General features: G+C 42.4%; 1 protein-coding gene across 2 annotated transcripts; it reads right to left on the bottom strand.

Moving 5' to 3' along the window:
- Nucleotides 1–16,662: 16,662 nt before the first annotated feature.
- Nucleotides 16,663–20,678, bottom strand: LOC108153590 (gamma-tubulin complex component 2 homolog). Of its 2 annotated transcripts, XM_017283671.2 has the most exons (2): nt 19,356–20,678; nt 16,663–19,289 (listed from the first exon to the last, which is right to left on the bottom strand). In XM_017283671.2, exons 1-2 carry the CDS (start codon nt 19,989–19,991, stop codon nt 17,646–17,648), a joined length of 2,280 nt encoding a protein of 759 aa, XP_017139160.1. In that variant the 5' UTR covers nt 19,992–20,678; the 3' UTR covers nt 16,663–17,645. The 2 variants fall into 2 exon arrangements, with proteins under 2 accessions (XP_017139160.1, XP_017139159.1); XM_017283670.2 differs by having other exon boundaries at nt 16,664–20,676.
- Between the last annotated feature and the right edge of the window lie 1,749 nt (nt 20,679–22,427).

Below are 22,427 nucleotides of genomic sequence, written 5' to 3'. Positions count from 1 at the left end.
TAAGCAAATTTTATGCCTAAGGCAATTTGTCTGCGGCAATTAGACTTCATAATATGTAGAAAATAGATTAAAACTAAGGAATGGTTAAGGTATGTAGCTCTCAAGATACTTTTAAAACTATTTTATTTACATTAATAGCTAGGAGAAACCGAAAATCAACAATTCTTAATCAAATATGATCAAATTTTAACACTTACGTGGGGTTTCGCATCAGAAAAAATCAAAGGAGAGAAAGACAGATACATATGTATATTAATACCTATAGAAGTTAATATTTATTTGTGGAGTAAACATTTACACTCGAGCACTGCTATCAGTGACATGAAAAGCTTTCGATTTCCGATTTTGTATTTGGTTTGCTGTCGTTTTCCCATCGAGCTGTGATAAGTGATAAATTACTTCCTTTATAACCGAGAAGTATGTTTACTTGAACCTAATCAGCCAGTGCTAACGACGATAAACAGACTGATAAAATGAAAATTTCTATTGATCTCACATTGATCTAGGTCTTTCACAACAAGCCTTAAAAAACTAGGAAGTCTATGGCTATATATGGCGCCCAAATGGCTGCTAAAATAATGGTATATGATAATGATTCAAACATTTAGTTCAGGGCAATTTCCATATAGTTTCCTTACTTATTTTACTCCATTTTCTTAATTTTTAGTCATAAGTTGTGATAAACACACCTACAATCAACAACCAAATACAATGCAAGCAGCAATACCATAAATATACTAAAAAAAAACAAAAATGTAAGTGAAAATTTTCTAGATTATAGTTTATATTTTTGGATATAAACGGATCCGAATACTGCCTTTGTGATCCTTAAAATTTCTTGGGGACGACTAGATGACCAGAGGCCTGGCAGGCACTCACTCTAGTCGAGTGGTCGCTGTTCTGCTGCTGCCTTTTGGACAGCTTCTCATGTCTCTTCCCCACAGTAACAGTACTGGCCGGACTTCATCGCTGAGAAGGTGCTATAACTACATCGAGGTCGATTCCAAAGTCAAGGGCAAGGCAAGTCCCAGCAAGACCTTCGCCGAGGGAGCCAAGCCCAGTTATGGGTTTATTCTTCTTTCAAAACTTAGAAAACTTAAAGCCCAGATTACTGATCCACCAATAACCGTTCTATTTCTGTTCTTGACATTTTTTTGAATGTGTGATCTGCTTAATACTGATAGGTAGAGGGTAAATCGTAATTGAGGTATGCTTTCCCATGAAGCGGGAACGGAAAAGTCCCTCAATAGTTGAAATTATCTTAGTTTTCACTCCATACCCATCTCCAACCTCCAATACCCATAGGCCATCACCGAACCCAATGCCTTTCCTAGTAATTATTATCTTACAAAAGTACAAACTCCAATTTGCATCAAAGCTTGAAGATGGTCGCCCAACTGTCTGAAATATGCCGATTACGGGCCTCTTCCAATAATAGCTGCCTGCCCCTAGGGCATCCTGCTGGAGATACTATGACATAGAACATAGTACAAGTACTACAAACATATATGAATAGTGAAGCCCGTAGCTTCTCTGTGATTCCGCCTCTTTGTCTATAAGTATCTCGCCACACACTGATGTGCTGTAAGTAGTTGTAGTTTTATCACAACTTTTGCGAGTACAGAGTAATCATGGCAAGCAAATATCAATCATGTTCATACAGTCACATACTTAGTATATATGTATATATATGTACATATGTATCTATGCACATGTTTACTCGTATATCAGAGCTAATGTTTGCTTTCCGATATATATATATATGTATGTACAACGACGACGACGACAACCCCAAGTTCAGTTCGTAGAATTTTCTGAGTTTTTCTACGAACCAAACCCATCGTCGATTCTGATTGGGATCCAGCAACGGCGTGCTCTGCCTCTTTGGGGCAGGCAGCAGCCAGCGCTGCTTCGATCGTCTGCCACTTGGACCCAACTTTGGTCTCGTTGGATGAAGAAGGGGCACGGTGCGGCACGTTTGAGTGCCAGAGCATAGCACACTGGTGGCCTGATGCAGGGGGTCGGTTCGGCTTTTGCCATCTGGGAATGACGCAATGTTTTTGAAAACACATCAACACCAAAGTTGTCGGCTGTCGGTCTGCCGGTCCGTCGGTTGCTGTCGCTGGCCTGGCTGTTGTTCGCTTTTTGTTTTGTTTTGCTCGTTGCGTTTCGTTTCGATTCGCTTGGAGAAATCAACAACAGCCGCGATTACAATTGTTAATCTATATAGTATAGCATACACCATGCCTACTTATATGTATGTCCGACCATCTATACAGAAACTAATGATAAATTCTAGCAGCGTGCTTAACTCCTAAATGGAACTGACAGCTGAGCTTATGTTTCGGGGCTAGATATATGGGCATGGACGGGGTCTTAGGTTCGTGGCACATCGGTTCCACCAAAACAATGAGCTCTGAAAATTCGATCTACTGCATGAAGGCGAGTGAGCCGGGGGCTCATCCCCGCCCATCTCAACTGGTTTTGTTACTGCTGATTCTGTTCCCATAAACTTCAGATATATATATATTTCTATATTCTTGCAGACGAGTCTATATAGGTTTTTCAGTTGTACAGCTCTCTCTCTCTCTCTCTCTCTTGGTTAACCTTTGCCCGTATTCTTATCTGATTAAGCAAATTTGGCCATATATCTAATGTTTTTCTATCGCTGGGAAAACAGGTTTTCCACTTGGTAACAGCAATCGCCTTTCTATGCGCTTCACAAATGTTGCACGTAAGCGGTCTGTTGCTGTTATCTCTGTTATCCCCTTTTCTGTTACTTTTATCTATTCTCTTCCTCCTTCCTATTGCTGGCTTTGCTGCTCGGCTGCTTTGGGGGCCCCCCTGTCAACAATCAACAGTTTGCCATAAATTATTTTTGCAAAATGCTCAGGCTCCAATGCGACCCCAGGGAGACACACTCATTCGCATGTGTGTACACACACTGAATGATAAGCTGTGGAGCACATGAAAATACACATACACATAGACATGCATGTATATATGTATGGTCCCATTGCGATTGTCGCGCAATCGAGCGTTGAGCAAGTCCCAATGCAGCCCCAGCGGCCCCCCCCCCCCCCCCCCCCCCCCCCCATTACAGCACCAGTCGCGTAACCCGTTCCCTTTGTTCCTTCGAAGAATATTGTATTGTAAGTGCTAGTATTCGCAAGATACAGATAAGAGCAACAAATACTTGGTGGAGGAAGCCAGTGCCATACCAGGCCAGGCATGGAGGAGCCCTGCATTTGTCGTTTCTGTGTTGGGCAAGGTTCGAAAGTGTTGTAAATCAATTAGGAAAAGCCTTCGGAGCAGGCAGGCCAGCCAGCCAGAAAGTAAGTCAGCTTACTGCGTCGTTCCAGCACAGCCGAGGACTGTGGCATGCACCTCCCTCCGTCCCTTCGTCCCTCCATACCCATCTACCATTATGATTTATGGCAAAACAAAATGCACAAATGCTGTTCGATTCGGCCTGGGATTGCATCTCCGGGTCGTAAATTACGGACGGACCATCCGGCATAGGGAGGGGCGGGAGTGGGGCGCAAAGCTAATTTGTTGCCCTAATGGGACTCCGATCAGGTGCACAGCCAGCCATTCAGTTGGGCGGTGGGGGGCCACTATTGTGGGTGGAACTAGTTTCAGGTTTCTCTCTGGCTGTCCATCTCGATACAATCATAAATAAACGGGCGGGGATGGTGGAAAATTGCCATTTATTACCAAAATGCTGACACGTTTAAGATTTCTTCGAGATTTCCCATTCTCCATGAATTATGTATCCGGTTTATGTACAAGTTTCGTACAAGACACTTCATTTGGGTCCCCAAACAGAACCACACATCGCCCATTTACCTGTTCGTGTATCAATATTAATTTAGGTAATTTGTTTGAACATTTTATGTCAAGCAATTACAAAATCATTTGCTGAAAATGCCAATAAACACTGACCAAAAATTGGTTGCCAAAAATGGGAGTCGCATTTCCAATTAAATTCTGTTAAATATGTGATTGAAAGTATTATTTTTTTTTGGCCATACTCCAAGTTTGGTCCCATAAATTAGTACTGAATGAATAATTCAAGTAAAAATATACTCAGAGCCAGCCTCAAGGCATTTCTGGCATGAATCGTAAGGTAGGATTCATGTTAGGACATAATTTTGGAAATATAAAACAAAATAATACTTAGAGAACAGTATTTGCTGCAAAAGTTCGTAGGAAATGATGTAAATTTCTACGAAGGACTATAATAATAGGGGTATAGGGGTTTTGATAGTATTTAGCCATGACTTATAAATGAAATTATATGCTAAACTACCGAAAGCCTTTCCAAATTCCCGCAATTAAAGTTATGGAAAAGTAATGGAAGCAGCATAGTTTTTTTGTATGTTTCGAAATATTCATCAATGTATAAATTTTTTTATTTGAAATTATTTGTGTTTAGTTTTAAAAATCTTGATATATCAGCAATACATTTTTTAAGCCTGGAAGAAAAATAAAAGCAAGTATTTCACTGAAGAAAATTAAAAAAGAAAACAAATACGATAAAAGTATGCCGTTTCTATTATTTTTTCCATGGCTGTAATTAAAACATATACTAGAACGTTTCACATTAAAAATTGTTAACTACCGACTGCCCTTTAGAGAGGGCTAAACCCGACTTTAGGGGCATAAAGAGAACTCCTAAAAGATATATTCCTAGTTACAAATTTGTTGAATTTACTTATACTTTAATTTCCCAGTCAGATATTAATTTTCGTGTGGAACAAAGGTTCCACTCAACTCTTCTGCATCTTCGTTTCCCGCAACTGTCGTCTCGTCTCGTTTCGTTATTAATAATAACCTACAACAACAACAAAAATCACTGAAAAAAAATATGAAAAATAATTAAAAACCTATTAAAGTCAGGAGGCTAACGAAAAAAAAAAAAAAAAAAAAATGGCCAAGAGAAAAACAACAAAAGTGAGCAGCGCAACAAAAGTGAACAATAACGAATGGAGAACAGTCAAATCAAATTACCCAAAATATAAAGACGGGGGCAGAGTGGAGGGCAGGGAGCAGAAAATAATAAAAAATCATTAAATGCACGAAATGGCAGAGAAATGTGCCATGGCCATTAAGAATTATATGCCCAAATAAAAAGAGAGCCCCGAGAGTCGGGCTGGGAGTAATTATTATGCGAAGATCACGTATTCGCATTTTGCAAAATACATGGGGCAGGGATCCACAAGGATGGGGGGCCTATGGGCGGGGGGGAGTGCGCGAGTATGCAGGCCACAATAGAAGGACGACGATTTATGCGACCAGACACTGTGGAAAGAAATAAAAACATAAAGGCAGCCTCAGAGGCAGGACAACAGGAGGAGTCGAAGACCTGAGTACCCTATATAGAGATTTATGGAATTTGTATACAATAATTGGAACATTTTGAACAAAAACCATAAGGAATGAAATAAGTTCAAGACCATGAGGTAGAAAGAGCGTATCTTTGGCAATTTTTTGATCTATTACCTTCTTCGAAATTCTTCTAAAATTCGAAATGAAATCCCTAGAAATCCCTACAGTATACCATTCTATAAAGTATACCCAACATGTACGAGCAAAACTTATAGTAATCGTATACTAAAGGCATTGGCCCGAATTTAAGTAAAACAACCCATGGGGCTCTTAATGATAGTCTGAAATATGGCTTTTACCTCACAACTCCTCCACTATCTACCCTTTGCTAGGGTATCAAATCATAAAGCCAAAAACAGAACCGAACGGAGCGGAATGGACCGCTAAATGCTAAATGTGTAGCAAACAAAAACAAAACCGTGCCTGTTTGTGCATGTCTGACTCTGTATTTCGTCCGTGTGTGTGTGTGTGTGTGTGTGTGTTGGCCAAAATAAATTTCAATTTTGGTTTTTTGTCCTCGTTCATCTTCATCTCCATCTCCATCTAAACACTCCAACACCTTGCACCATCTCCAACAGAGTGCTCCTCCAGGCTTCGCTTCCATTTTGAGCCTCGTGTTCCCCCCCTCACACCCAGTAATTGGCTCAAATTACAGAAACTCAACCTTCCCTCCCATCCATGACCACAAAAGCAGTCGGTCCCAGACCCAGTACCGGCTCAAACCCATCCCCAGTGCCACTGCCAGCTCCATGCAACAGAGCCGTCCCGTCCCGTCCCGATCCGTCCACGACTCTTATTATTGTCATGGCACACAATATTGTTTCCAAAAATGAAACGAAACGAAACAAATACGTGACCAGAAATTAAAGAAAAAAATAATAATCATAAAGAAGGAACCCGTGGCGGAGTGGTGGAGAGGAGAGGCCCAGAAATATACATATACTCGTATAAAGCCGAAACTACGCCAGTCCCCAGTCCCCACCGAAAAACTGTGCAAAATAAAATAAGGAAACAGCAGAAATCGCGTTGATTTGAATTTTAAAATTTTTCATGGCATTTGTTTTGTTTGCACTGCCAGCTCCCCCCATCCCCCATCACCCAACCCCTACCCAATTGCCTCCCCTGCACTGCTCCCACCATCGCTGCTGTTCAGTTTTGTGGTCTGCCAACTTTGTTTCAGATACAGTGGGGCCCATTACACTCCATATGGTCTAGAGATGGTGATCGAAGTAGAAAAGAAAAAGTAAGTCATTTCCCCAATGGAATAATTTTTCATATTTTACAAGAACATTAGAAAGACCATTTTTCGTTTAAGAAATTGTAGAAAATAATTCAATAACATTTTGCATATAAGACTGGGCCAATCTAATAGAAAATTGATTCATTTATCGGATACAATTAAGTTTTTTCTGAAAGTCGCTGTGGAACAAGCTCTTAAAACATCAGTAACATCATTTTACGTACATTATTTACATATGTAATGTAGGGATAATCTTAACCTTTATATATGCGAAAGTTCAGCCGATAGCACAGGCTATGGATGGTGCTAGAAAGAGATATAATTGGAGAAGTTATAGTCCTGGATAGAGATAATATCATAGACACAAAAGTGGACGAAGTAGATAGATCATATCTCGAAGAATGAAGATGGGGTTACGAATTGGGTGGCAGAGCAGACTACAAGTAACACCAGAGAGTATTTATGTTCTAAACAATATAATCCCAAAGAATGCGTCAATGGAGCTTCCATGTCATAGAGTAGGTATTCTCTCCAATTTCCATTTTGGTTTAGCTTTTCTTGGGTATATTTTTCGTTAGCTCAACCACTGTGCCCATTGGTAATATCTATGGCTATCACTAAAAAAAGTTTTACACTGCCATTTGCTGTCATTGTTGCTGGTTTCGTTTCGTTGTTGCTTTCTGCCATTTGGTGGCAGCAACTTTGCAGCAGCAGCAACACCAACAAAGCCCCACACAGCCACAGAGTCCAACTGGAAGCCGCAACAAAGTTGCAAGCGGCGGAGCCCCACAGTAGACCTTATGCCTTATGTAAATTGTAAAAAAAAAAAATTGATAATGAAACTTTTCAACGCAATAAATAATAGCTGACAAGGGACGGCAATCGTCGAAATAGAGTGAGAGAGAGAGAGAAGAGGCGAGGGAGCGAGAGGAAGCAATAAAGGAAAAGCCTGAAATTCTACGTTTATTATTGATTTCGTGTTGAATTTTTGATTATTTCTAAAAATATTACACGAATGGTAAAAAGGTGGCGCCGAAGGTGGGGATGGGCTCTCCGCCCAACGAATACAGCTCTGCCCCGCGGACACGGCACGTGCGATATGATGTCGAATCGTCGTCTAGGTCAAGTTTTTGAGCATACTTATTATAAGTGAGCATACTACACGGCAGACAACACACCTCAACAAATATTAGAAGTACGATACAGTATGTCTTCCGACTAGCAGATACCTTCTACAAGTTTATGGAACATGATCTCTGTGGAGCTGCCATAGGGAACCAAAAAATGGACTAGAATAGCTCTTTAGAAGAGGCTCAACAAATTACTTCAAGAAGATCTTACATGAAGAAACATAAAATAATGTCTTAATGGTTCTGTTTGGGTCCTTCTGGCTTTAGAAATTGCTTGTAAAGGTTTTAAATATAGAAAACTAGGGGGCAATCCCCGACGACCCAAAACTTGTATTAAACATTTAATAAGACATTGAAATATATAGAAAATATAGCAGAAAATACATAAGGAAGGAAGGAATCGTTCGTGTCAAAAGGGACTAAAAAAAGACATACTCAAGTGCCGTAATCGTACCCTGTATTCATGGCAAAGCCCACCACACGCTTAAAAATATTTCTTTATGATTTTATTTATATTTTTGCGCTCTCGTTTTCGCGAGTTTTTTTCGAGACATAAAACTGAAAAATAAACACGCATAAAAAATAACAAGAAAACGAAAAAGAAGTATAAGTAGAAGGAGAAGAAGCGAATGAGATACAGCAACAACAAAAATTGCTATGCAAATAAAGAATAAGAATATGGCCTCCCTCTGCTCTATGCCTACACCCCCGAAAATCCCTTTGGGGACAGAGTGGGTAAACAAACACTCCTCGTACACCTCTCACACCTGGCACCACTCTCACACTCCCCTCAGCTCCCCTTCCCCCCACCCCCCAATCCACAACACACACAGGCACAGAGATAGATGCTTATGAGTTCCATGGGGTAATGGAAAAAGGTGTGCCCCGACAATGTCGTAGTCTCTCTGTCAGCGAAGGCGGGACGGTGCGGAGCGGGGGTTCGGTTCGGTTCGGTTCGGTTAGGAGATGGAGGTCTCGCCGACGCGCAATAAAAAAATATTCTAAAGCAGACCCAAAACAGAGAAAAAAAAAACTGACAAAAAACAAAGTTACAAACAAAAAACTATAAACAACAAAAAGTCATCAAAGTCGAGTTTCGGTTTCAGTCGCGCTGATAAATGTCGTATACCCTTTGCTCTGAGAGATACAAAAAAAAAAATAAAAATAAGAAACCGTACATAAAGAAAAACCCAAAGAAAAACACTTTCGTTTCCTTTCCCAATTGGATTTAAGAATATTCAAAAATTCAATTATAAGGAGAGCAAAAAGGTGGAAGGTGGCAAGATGGGTGGAAGGCTGGGTGGAAGGGGTGGGAAGGGAAGGGATTATGCTTGGGGGATCACAAATGTGAATTGAAAACTTTTCTTTCACTTTGAATAAATACATATCTGAGGCTCTTAGAGGATATAGCCCTGGGTTCCATTTGCAAAATTAAATTCATTGCATCGACTTAAACTTTATTTCAAATTGGATTTAATCTGCTCTTTGGTTGCTCTTTAATGTTTGTTTAACCTTTCAAATTTCTTTGAGTTGATTTGACTATTATTCAGTTCTTATTTTTATATAAACACCCTTCTCCATCTGACCCCCACCTATGGGTGTGCGGCATAAGAAGAAACTCAGAAAGACAGGGCTATTAAGCTAAGGATACCTCAGACCCGGAACATACCTACATATGCACATATGCATGTAATTGTCCTCAGACCCTTGAAAGTCAAGGAAACTTTATGTCATACCTGTCATAATCATAGCACCGTAATACCTATACAGTTACGACGTACCTTGTTACGCATATTTGAAATCGAGCGCAGAGTGAGCGAAAAAAAAAACCGAAAAGTTCGGATCTGACACAGTAAAAATTACGATAGCGAGCAATTCAATATGATAAAGACGCTGAATCCCTGACTCGAACTGAACGTACGAAGGGAATACCGAATCCCAACGAATCGATTCGATTCAAAACACATACTCAATCATTCCTCTATACCCCGTCTGCCCAATCACAACCGCGTAGGGTATCCGCCTGTCATAACTAGGCTTCACCCACAATCGAAAATTGAAATTGAAAATGAAACGACAGAAAAATGTTTTGCATAAAATAAAACTATAAATTGTGTCTGGCTCGAAAATTGGAAAAATAACAAAACAAAACAAAACAAAACAGAACAAGAACACCTAAAAACCTAAACAAAAACCTAATAAAAAAATAAAAAAAAAAAACGAGTAGAAAAAAAAAGAAATCGACTTGAAGCATTGCACGACGACAACTCATAAATATTCAAATTTCAGGCTGTTCTTCTTGTTGTTGCGTCTGTCTGGGGCCTGTAGTATTCTGTAGTTGCATTCTACGACTATACTTGTGTGTGTGTCCATTTCAGAGATACCCGTACCCGTACCCGTACTCGTACTCCTGCTCGCGTTCTGTCCAAGTGTCGTCTGACAGCGCAGAGTGTGTGCGCGCTTGTGTGTGTTGTGCTGTGGGGTATTTAAAATTTTTATTGATTACGTCTGTAAACAAATAGTTAAAATCGTAAACTCAATTGCAAATATTTACTCTCGACTCTTGAGGCGACGGGCACAGATCTGAATACTGATGCGATACCTGCGAGTGCTAGAATACCCATTCAGGCGGCGGGCCCACACCCTAGGCAGCGACTCCGAGATCCCCGATTCTATCGATCTCTCTGCGTAACCCGCCCAGCTCTCGGCAGCCCCTACCCCGCCTCCGAACACCTCCGGTATTATCGCAAACTATTGAAATTCACACGTCTCGTCTGGTTGGGCCTGTTCCTGTTGCGATTCGTTACGTATGAGATCTATCGAACGAACGTCTAGCCGTCTCGATCGTAAAGTACGATTCTAAAATGCAACAACAACAGATCTGAAATCTCTAAAATAGAAACTGGGGAGAAGGCATTGAGCATTGAGCAGCAGACCGTGTGTCGGGATCGATTCGCATTAGGGGTCCATTGGACCGGCCGAGGCTGAGGCTGTCACTGGGGCTGCGACTGGGGCTGAGGCTGCTGCTTGTAAATTGCTAATTTACTTGAGGTATCTAGAGTCTCAAGCGGATTGCAGGGTGTGGCCGTCAGACTCTGGGGTGCAATTGATTGATCATTTGAATCATGATTAAGTTGTGAATGCAATCAAACCGTTATATTATATTGGGAAGCAGCCGAAGCATCGATAGATTGTTTGTGATCGCAAGAAAACAGCCCCTTGAGCCCCTCTATTTGACAAAGAGATCGTACTAGATCAATCTATTGTTCATTGATTGAAACGAGCAAGTTTTGATCCTTAAAGGCCAAGTGAAAAGCACCATTTAATATTAACAAAATTCGCTCGATTTCTGATAAAGATCGCTTTAAGATAGAAATATGATATATTGACTCACAGAAGTTCCCCAAAATGATACCTCATATTGTTTTTCATCTCTCGCACCCTCTAAACGGTAATCAATATACATTAATCGATCCACTGACGATTATCCTGAACCCGTTCCCCTTGAAGTTGCTGCTGCTTCGCCTCGTGTGTGCCACATAAACGGCTCCACGGCCCACAGTCGGTTCCGACGAGAGCACATTAATTGCCACAATGTTCTATAAATGTCCCATGGGGCTCTCGCCCCCCCCTCCCAGCCAGCTACAAGCAGCGGTGCGGTCTGTTTGTGGCTCACATGTAACTCAATTTGCATTTATTCATATTAATAATATTATATGCCATATTGTTCAACGCTGACTGCAGTTGAGACTTCGACGGCGACTGCGACGGCGACGGCGACAGCGACGGCGGCAGCGATTGCAGGCAACTTTGGCTGCATCGAAATTTAAATATTTAATTTAACAAGTTTTTCAATTAAATTAATAATGCAAATTGTTTGCTCCGCTGACTTTTTCCTGACACTCGCCTTGGTCCGAGCACAGCCAGAAGGCGGGGTAAGGAGAGGGCACGGGGGGAGTGCTGCGACTTTTGGGCCAGGATGGAGTTACGCATTCGACGGGGCGGCCCTTTGTTGAGCAACAAGTAAACATAATTAAATATCTGAGTAAGCTGCGAATAAACAAAGAGAGGGACGAAAACTTTATGCCGAAGAATGAATGAAAACCCATGAATACTCTATAACAAAGAAATCGTCATCTAACATTTGAACTTACTTTGAACTTGGATCCGTGCAGATGAGTAAGCCCATCAATGGTTCTGTTGGGTTCTTAATTCCCAGGTAGCTCCACTTTTCCTGATGCGTAACACACACCAATTGACTCCTGTTTGAATTCGAGCGCATGACAATGCTATCCATAGAACCAATCGGCACTTTCGGATGAGCGTGTTAGAGAAATCAAAACTCCAAGATACTGGGATACATGTAAATATATCTTTTAAAGAAAATACCCTAAAGTATTTAACAATTCAGACCCACCCAAATTATGTCAATTTCTGTTTGTCGCAATGAATACTCGACTATACCCAAGACTGTGAGGGTATGAAAAACGGACATTAACAAGTTGAGAGCTTAATTTATTTGTAGGTCATTTTCATGTAATGTAAATGCAAACTGCAAACTGCAACAAAAACAGCAGCAGCAGCAGATACATCGGAGCAGCCAGCGTCGGCCATCGTCATCATCAGCGTTGCCTTAGTTGCCGCCAGCGCCTTTGCCGTGGCAGAACAATCATAAAACAAGTAAGAAGTATGGGATAAACGTTAAGACTTCAAGATACCCGATATAAAGGAACCAATAAGGATTCTTAAAAGATGGACATACTATTATTACCATTCTCCATTCATTGTTTAATTGATTTATTACGGCTGTCATTATCAGATTGCGATAGTTTTATTGTAGATTGTAAGATGGTACAGAGATGGTATCTCTAGGGAGATAGAGGGATGGTTCCTGCTCCCAGTTCCCTAATGCTTCACAGATAAAATATACCCTTGAACTCTAGAATTAACGGGTGTTAAAACAAATCAGCAAACAGCTAAAATAATACCCAGTACTCATGTTCTCTTGAGTACGCGACAGCGACAACAGTCCCAGGGGCGGACGGACGGGCTAGACTAACTATATGAGACATTTTTATATGGGGAGTCCGTGTCAGCGCCGTTTGCAAATTAGTTATGTAAGAGAGTTATGACAACAAGAACCAGACACAAAAACAACATCCATCCCATCCCAAACATACACCGGAGTACGAGCACGAGAGTACGAGTGTTTTTGTTGTCATGGAAGGTTAAGAAGTTGACATTTGAGGCGTTTCAGTGCTAGAAACTGGCAATGAGCTGCAAAATGATGAGCCTTTTAGGACCTTAAAACATAGAAGCATGCATATATGTACATACTTTCAGAATATGTAGTCTATATAGTATGAAAGCAGACAGCTTAGACAGCTCAGACAGCAAAACATCTCCAGCTCTTATCTTATCTGGGCCGACTTTGGCTGTCAGTATTTGACCAAATAAGTGTATAAAACTTGTAGTCTCAAGTGAAAGCAATTGGACAGTTGTTATCTGTGAACCAAATCGCTATAGAGGTAGGTATATTCCAGTTTTTCTATCTACGGAATCAAGGCTGCGGATCCGACCTTGGCTGTTGGCCGTCTGGGGTAAAATTGCATTACACTTTTGTAATATGAGGTATAAATAATTGTCTGGTTGATAACTGTAGCCTATCTTAATGCTCTTTATTCCGTTAAGAGCTGTGTTGAGTATTATATCGTATACCCTAACCATCCTTCTGTTTCCTTAGCTTTCTTCCCAAGGTTCTCTTTACACTTTCTACAAATACGTAAGCTTCAAATTCTGTTTATATGCTTCCATTGCCATTTCTCATTTCTCCTCAATAGACGAAACCCAAGAATCCCAGCAAGTGTAAACCGAAAATGATCTCTTTCTCCTTCCCGAATCAGCGACGACACAGCACTTGTCTGGCTTCCCAGTGAGTGATCATTGATCAGTGATCACAACATTGCTTCCGTTCGATAATAGTACTCTGCCTATTTAAGCATTTCTCTGGCATTGGAACCGCCTGATTGATTGGGCAAACAACAACAGTCTGTCTGCCTATCAAGTGTCTTGTTTGTGGATCTCGTCGTCGAGTGAGTTGGATTCAAATGAATTTTGCTATTTTCCTGCGAGTGATCATACGAATAAATTCTTTGGCTATCGATGTTGACCGAATTCTTTTCGTATTTTCGGCATAAACAAAAATTCTGGCGAAGACCGAACGTCTAGAAAGAGAGGCCATCGATAAGGTTTTACAATCGCTGGCTGTTAGAAGAGGCTGATAAGAAATGGCCAGGCCATCAAACCATCAGGCCATCAAACCCCGCTGGCCAACTGAATGAGCGTTACGTGGGGCTTGGGCGAGAAATCGCAATCAAATCGAGTACGAGTATACCTGGGGTCTAGAGTGGTTCTATTTAAAAGTCTATCATCTAGTATATAATATACTGTCTGGGGGTTTGCTTCTGCTGTAAGGGGTCTAAAGGTGGGGGCTCTCCATGCGCTTTGCATGCTAAGTGTATCCATATCCAGACCTCTGATTCATTGATAACACGTGCTGAGTGCACTACACCTGCCTGGAAGACAGGCAGACAACCCAGACAGTGTGCAGTTGCTTCAGCAAATACCCGTACTATTTGCACAGATAATTCAGCTGTCAGACAATGCGTTCGTTCTGTAGTACAATATGTAGTGCAGTGCACCATGTGACTCGGGATTCTCCGCCATTTCCCTCAAGTCCTACGTGCACTTCCAGGCACACTCTCTGGCTCTCTGTATGCTCTGTGTGGGAATGGGAACGATCGGAACTGACGCTGGGGGCGGGGGGTGTATGCTGATAAGTACTGCCCTGCCAGCTAATTGATATGGCTGCATCATTCGCCGGTGAACTTTCGACTGCCGTGACTATACGGAATACTATAGACGCAGACGCAGACGCAGACGGAGACGGAGACCTGGACTCAAATCGCTCAATTTTAGGATTACAAATCGGTGCTTTCATGGGGCACTCATATATGTGTGCATACTTTTGTGAAAGTCATGTCATGGCTTTTGAAGTGAAGTCAAAAGTTTTTGCTGGAACAAGGAAAGATTCTCATTCTGAAATTGAGCTGACATCATCGCCGCATTTAAAAAAGAACACTTATTTGCCACAGAAATAAGTTTATGTTTTTAATTTTAATGGACAATGATTCGACTTTCCTCACTTTGGGAATCCGAAGTAATCAAAAGGATGGCGGCTTTGATATCTTATATATATTAAGAATAGTCGCTCAGAATCATTTAGTTTGCTATTAAATACATTTTGGGAAACTTGATTGGAGTACATTTACATAAGAAGTTAGTCCCATCATTAGCTCAGACTGACAGATAATCATTTCTTAGGTCGGACAACGAAGAAACATTTCCATATAAATATCCCTTTAGCTTTCTTCCCAATGCATAATATTTTTTCCAAGCCGAATTCCAGACAGAGTCGCAGCCCCTTCCGACCGAGGGGCGCAGCCGCATGACGCATACATGCAGAAGAGAAAGACGTTACACCAATATTCAAGGAAAATTATAGGCAAGAGAAACGTATGAGATTACGAAGGGATTATATTCCGTTCCTTATTCACTATTCCTATTAAAAAATAAATCATTTATTAAAATATATTTCCAGTCTTTTGTGAATAAGTTTCCATATACATATGTATGTAGTACGTGTCTATCTGTTTGGGATTCATTCAAGGCAAGACCTTCCTCTGAATAGTATTTTCCAGTAATCTATAGCTCTCCGTAGATGAACGCCATATATCCGTATTTGTTTTCCTTAATCTTATCATTGTTTTCCTTCTATATAGCCAATACAGTAGACACTTCCGTGCTGAGTTTCTGAGCCACCCAAGATGGAGCATCCAGGTTGAGCCAAATGGAACTCCATAGAACTTTCTCTATAGAACTACGCGTACATATATCGTGGCTATATAGTAAGTAGATCTGTTTAAGTAAGTAGTAGTTGTATTTGCAGTCGGTGACTAATGGCAAAAACAGCTTGCATAAACAACTTTGAGGCAAATGTTTATTCTCGTTGCGGGTTCAAAATAATTTCAATTCCAAGTGGTCGGCGACGGGCCTCATGCAAATGAGGCCTCGAGTACATTAAGTACCCAAATGCACCCATACATCTGCACCAGGCTCACATTTACACACACACACACACACACACATATCCATCTAAGTATTACTTAATATCATTGACTAAGCGCTGCTCACCGAAAACCGAGCCATCAAAACAACTTTCGATTACGAAATTTAGCACAGTTCATGCCTCGGTCTATGGCGGTACCAAGGGGGTGCCTCTCGAGAGTGGGCTTACGGGGCGGAGGGGGAGGATGGGGGCTGGATGGGGGCTGCCGGTGCCCAGGGAGAAGCCAGCCAGAGAGAACTGCAAAGAAAACCAGACAACAAGAAAGAAAAAAACAGACTTAATGAGCTTTGCGAAATGTGTGTTTGCTTGCCCTTTCGATGGCTGCTGTCAAGTACAATAAACGACAACAGGTTGAAGCCCAAGAACCCAAAAACAACTCAAACAGCTGAAATGGAAAATAATACCAAGCACGAGTGCAAACTTTTGATACCCTTTCGTCAAAAGGCAAGAATTTAAAAAGAAACGAATCAAAGTAGAGGCTGCCTGTGGGAGGTTCATCATCGTTATATTTTAAAAGAGATGTTGATTTGTTGTAGGATTAATTCTACATAAGCTGTAATACGCCTAGTGAAATAACCCATAGATTCACTACGAAAACAAAGTTTTTTCAGTTGATTTAAATATATATTTTCATATCTAAATAAAATATTTGTATATGTAGATTAAATATGTTTCTTACAAATGTAATATATTGTATTTTAAATATATTTTACCTTTTTGACTATATCTGTATGAGTATATTATATTACTAAGGATCGTGGCCTTGTTTTCCGATCAAATCTTCTTCGATGTAGTACCTACCGTATTTCTGCCTGCAGGTTTCTAAAGTTAACTTAAAAAGTAAGCTAAATATAATACAATGATTCAATCATGACTAAACCCACTCTAGAGTAACCGTAACACCAGATCCCGACAATAAAAGACAGATCTTTGCATTGCCAACAGCTGGTTAGAATTCGAATACCCTGTTGCAAGTGTATGCTCAAAAGACCAAAAGCAAAATGCAACTGCTGGCGGTGAGAACGACTGACGATGACGATGGCTATTGATGATGACTAATGCCAATCTAAAAACTGAAACAAAACTGAAAACTCACCCATGGAACCCAAGTATAGGAAAAGAAGAACAGAACTCGAGGCGAATTTCGAATTAAAATAAAGTCATTGCTGTGGTTTTCGCCCCTCTCCATGAGTGTGCGCGATTGTGCGGTTGCGTGGTTCAGTGGTTTGGCATTGGTGGATCGCCTCGTGCATACGTTGTGGTGCACTGCCGTCATGTGGCCTGATCTTCAAATGTTCTGTGAAGTGTGCAAGATGGAATCAGACGTGTGTGTGGCATTGGCTCAGCGCCAAAAGGAAACTTTAACACAATTCGTAATGCAAATTGTTGTATAATAATAATGGAAAGTTAATGGCAAATCGAGTTCTTAAAGAAAGCTCTTGAATAGAACAGGAAATTGATAGACAAGAAACCCGAGTACGAGAGCGAATGGGAAACAGAGGCAGGAAACAGCAAACAAGAGTCTTTGCATTAAGAATTCATTTAAGCTGATAATACATTTTGTTCGAAGAAACCCAGAGAAGAAATGGTAATGAGCACGAGGCGGAAATGAAACTTGGAAAAACATCGGTGCTAAAGGGAAATGAGGAACCCTTGCAGATTAAAAGGTCCTTCTCTAAGTTAACTTCGAAACTCTTTAATTCATTAAACAAACAGAATCTTGGTCTTCGTCTTGGTCTGTGTTTGTTTCTGAGGAGAGCTTCTCCATCTGATTGGTGTAGAATCCATTGACGTTTACCCAATGTACCAGGTTAATAAGGCTATTGGCGTTTTTCCCGGCCGAATATTTGATTTTCAGTAGGAACGATACCAGCAGGTCCTTGAATTCCCAATCGAAACATTGGACACGCTCCACAAGGCTCTCGGACGGCTCCAACAGGCTCTCCTGCTGGACAAAGTCGCAGAAATCGATGCAGATCTTGCACAGCTTAAAGATGGCACGACTCAGGTACGAGGATTCGGTCATGACGCATTTCTTGAGGCACTCGTCAAGGAAGTTCTGGTGGTGCTCGAGCACCTGGTCCACGTTCTCCACCGTCTCCAAGCGCTCGATAAAGTGATGCCAATTGGGCACAATCACCTCGTATATCATGTAGTACTCGATATTCTGTATGGCGTTCATCATGTGCTGCCGCAAGATGCACAGCGACCGGTGCAGTTCCGTGAGCTGACGCGATGGCCGACCTTTCTGCGTGTGGTTCATCTTCCAGATCTTGCAGAGCTGTCGCTCGGCGTGCTTGCAGAAGAAGAGCTGGCGGAAGAGCAGCTGGTACTTGGAGATGGCAATGCGGTTGAGGACGAGCGAACAGGGCCACTTGGCCTCGTACGAGAAGGAAAAGCACTCGATGCCGGTGAGGTCCTGGCGGCGATCCTCCTCCAGCTCCTCCTCCAACTCTTCTGCCTCCTCTTCCTCCCCATTATGGCCCAAAATCTTCGACAGCTGGGTGACCAGGTCATACGTGAGCAGCTCGCAGTGCACATCGTCGTTGTAGGGGTCGTGGCGGGCCAAGGAGAGCCGCAGAGTGAGACCGAGCAGGTTCTCCAGAATCATGGGCTGAACGTCATCCACATTCTTGGACAACTCAGTCTCACAGGCGTCCATGAACTGTGTGATGAAGTCGCCCTGGCCCAGCAGCAAGTAACTCTTCACCGACTTGAGGTGCCCCATCAGGTCGTGCTCCGTCAGCAGCAGGTTGAGGAGCATGCTGGCTGCAAAGTAGTAGGCCTCGTTGATCACCTTCTCGATCCGCCCGCCACTGGTCGGCTGCAGCTGCTCGTCCAGTTTAACCACCTGGATGGGCAGCGTCCCCTTGCCGCACAGTCGGATCACGTTCAGGTACTTGCCGGTGGCCAGAATCATGTCCGTGTGCTTCTTCAAAAATGTGGTGACCCCGTCTCGGCACACGGTGTAGCGTTTCTCCCAATAGTCGTCCGAGTAGCGACCGGGCATAGTGTACAGGCGTCCTGTGTCGTTGTCATGCACCAGGAACTCATTGCTGTCTTCCACCAGCTGTCCCTTGTGGATCCACAGTTGCAGCTTTTGCATGTACGGCTGGGCTGCCGTATTCGTCAGATTGATCATCATCTGCTGGACCGCATTGTTGCCCTCCAGCAGGCTTATACGTCCGTACAGATGGTTCAGCACTGCGGCCCCCTGGCATTTATTCTGTTGAATATTCCGCATCACCTTCCAGATTTCCTCCATCACCCACATAGTGGGCTGCAGGTAGTAGTGGAGCATCTGTATCGTCATCTGCTGCCGCTTCATCTCCTCGTCCACCTTCGAGATCAGCATGTAGAAGTCGTTGGTCAGATCTTGGAGGGCACAATTGAGAGCGTTGAGTACCTGTCCGTGGCCATCGCCGGCCGCCATGATCCTCTGGATGCCCATGAAGTACGTGGCCAGGGGCAGCATGCTCTGCACCACCTCCGTGACACTTTTGTCCAGCTGACTGTCGATGGTAAAATAAGTATCGCCATCGTTCTCATCTGGCGGCAGGGGCTGAATGTAGATGCCTCGGACACCGACCAGACATTGGATCAGCTCTTTGAGTATGACCGGCTGCTGTATTTCCATTGGCAGAGTGGCCAGCTCTGGCTGCACTCTGCACCCATCCTGCACCTTGACGTAGTCCCATAGCATGTGTGTGCGATAGTTCTGCGAGTCCGGCGATGATCCGGAAATGCCAGATACCAAAGACAAACTGCTCGAGCTGCTGGAGCTTCCGCTACAGGAGCTCACCCGTGACGGAATGGGCCTTTCTTTAAAGCTTGCCAGCGAATCGATGCGGGTCAGAGATGGGTTGGAAATGGCGACCAACAAGCGCTCCTTGATCTCATACAAATCGTTGCTGGTTTGATTCTCCTTGAGCGCCAGCAGTCGCTTGCATCTTCCCAATAGCTCCATCGTGGAGAGGACCGGACGACGATTTGTGGGCGTTAAGGACCCGGAAGAACTGCTCTTTCCCACTATTTCGGACATAATTTTACTTGTGTTGAAAATTCGAAGGTTCGACAGCTGTGAAATGTCGGAAACTAAGTTTACTGTGAAATCAAAGCTAACTAGATCGAAAAATCATCGTATTTGGGTGCTGGAATCCTTGTACCGGATTCCCATATAACGTTTTCTGTTCATAAACGAACATTGTGCGGGGATGACCTCAACCTCAACAGAGTCAATGCTTCGTAAGAGCAAATATATGCGAGTACGAGTATCCACACACAAAGGAACCTGTTCAGAGATACAATCCCGGGTTCCTAGGCGGATTATCTCTCGTTTCAATATTTGTTCTTGTGTGTAAATACATAATTAATTACAGAGCTCGCTCTCTCCCAGTATAAATCCACCATTTTCTTTATATGACTATATATTTAGATGCGACTTATCTCTGGCCCACACAAAAATAGATATTCCTCATTTGCTGCACACAAAAGTAGGAATTATCATTGTATATTGTTTGGTTTTTTTTTGTTGCTTTCACGACCGTTAAGTTTCTCTCTGCCATATATGGAAGCAGAAATCTGCCAAGCACTAGGAAAAAACCAACAAAAAACAAAAAACAACACAGCACGAGATGAAGAATACCATAAATTCGCATTTAATTTGAGCATTTCTTTTGTGCTGCCAGATAAAAGCGTAGCGTATCTCGCAGATACACAGAAACAGCAGCAACAACAAATGCCGTACTACTATTATTTAATTAGCGTTGAGCTCTTGGCCCCCTTAGGCCCTCGGGCATGTACTTGAGTGCATATCTCGTATCTAGGATCTCGTATCTTTAGCTCTGGGTCTGACTCTTTGGATGGTGGCAGAGGCAGAGGCAGAGGCAGAGGCAGGCGGCTACCTATAATACGCGCAGATAAGTTGAGCGAAAAATTTACATTTTTTATTGCCTGAATATTCGCATAATAACTGCCTGTGGCCTGTGGGCCGCCACTTCAAGCCCATTCATATGTATCTCTCGGATACGATTTCGTACTGTTTCCCTCGAAATTAGTTTATTTAGCCAACGCTGGAATGGCCTCTGAGGGGATTACGGATATTTCTCTGGCTCTAATCTGATAATCACCGGAGTATTCCCGATGACTTTGCCTCTTATTCCCCTCCCCTTCACACACACACACACACACACACACACCGTCATCCTGCTTATCTGGCCCTCCCTCTCTCCCTCCCTCACTCGTACTCTCCTCTTCTTGGCTCTCAACTGTTATTACCTTCTCCTTTTGTGCTACACTTGCTTCATGGTTTATCTTTTGTTTCTATGCTAAACAATTTCTGCACATGTGGCCCATTGTTCCATGTTGTTGCTTTATGTTCACGAGGCCCATTGTCGTTGCTGCTGCTGCTGCTGCTGCTCTGCTGCTCCTCTGCTGCTGCTCTGAATCGAGCCCCTAGCAACACACACACACACTGATATACCCTGTTATTCGAGTACGACACTATGCTCGGAACATGGAACATGCACCGACTTGTCGATGAGTCACACGTTTTTTTTTTTGTTTTTGCACTTCGTTGTTTCTGTTTTTCTTTCCTTTTCTTTTGTTGTTTGATTTAAGTACACGGACGCTGTTTGTTTTTGTTGTTGGTGTAACTATTGTTGCTGTTATTGCTGTTGTTGTAGATGTAACTTTTGTTGTTCCTTCGATTTCCGAAACCTTTTGCTCTTTGTTATGCCTGTATGTACGGCATTGAGTCCCATGGCATACACCTTTGATTTTAATGGTGACCATCTTCAAGTTTCATAGCACTCAGCTTGGATTTCGTTTATGTATGTATGTGCATGCCTTTAATAGCAGGTTGCATCTCTGGCTACCTCTCTTTCAGCTGCAGTCCATAGCAGGCAGCTTTAAAGCACATGGCAAGCAGCCTGCTCTGTCACCTCCGACATCTGTTTTGAATGCAGTCCGCGCAGTTTAGTTAGCATATCATCCACCCCTTGAGTTTCGTAGCATCCAGTGTTGAGTTTCATAGCAAAATTTACAGTTACTTCAAATTGTTGGCACAAAATACTACAACAAATTTGGAAATGGTATGGAATTGTTGTTGTTGCAGTCGCTGCTCGTCCGCTGCTGCTTCTTTTGTTATACCCGTCTCATTGTTGCCACGCCAGGTAAAAATGGGAAAGTGTACAAACAAACACATATACATACATATATGTATGATGTAAATATGTATGTATGTATCAGGTGTAGCTATCATTCATATTGTGAAAACCTTGGGTCTGCTACAATTACTGTTGACATTTAATTTTTTTTTTCCTTTTTCGCTTTTCGTTTTTGCCTTCGCTGTTGTTCAGTTTCTCATTTCCGCTTTCGTTTCGTTGCCGTCTTCATCCATCGTCTCGTCATTTGTTTGTCACAGCCGATGGCTGCTTGGCTGCTTGGCGGCTTGGCTTGGCTCCGTTGGTAACACCGA

This window comes from Drosophila miranda, chromosome XR (genome assembly GCF_003369915.1).
Source record: "Drosophila miranda strain MSH22 chromosome XR, D.miranda_PacBio2.1, whole genome shotgun sequence".
Classification (NCBI taxonomy): domain Eukaryota; kingdom Metazoa; phylum Arthropoda; class Insecta; order Diptera; family Drosophilidae; genus Drosophila; species Drosophila miranda.
This window is presented reverse-complemented; position numbering and strand designations above follow the sequence as displayed.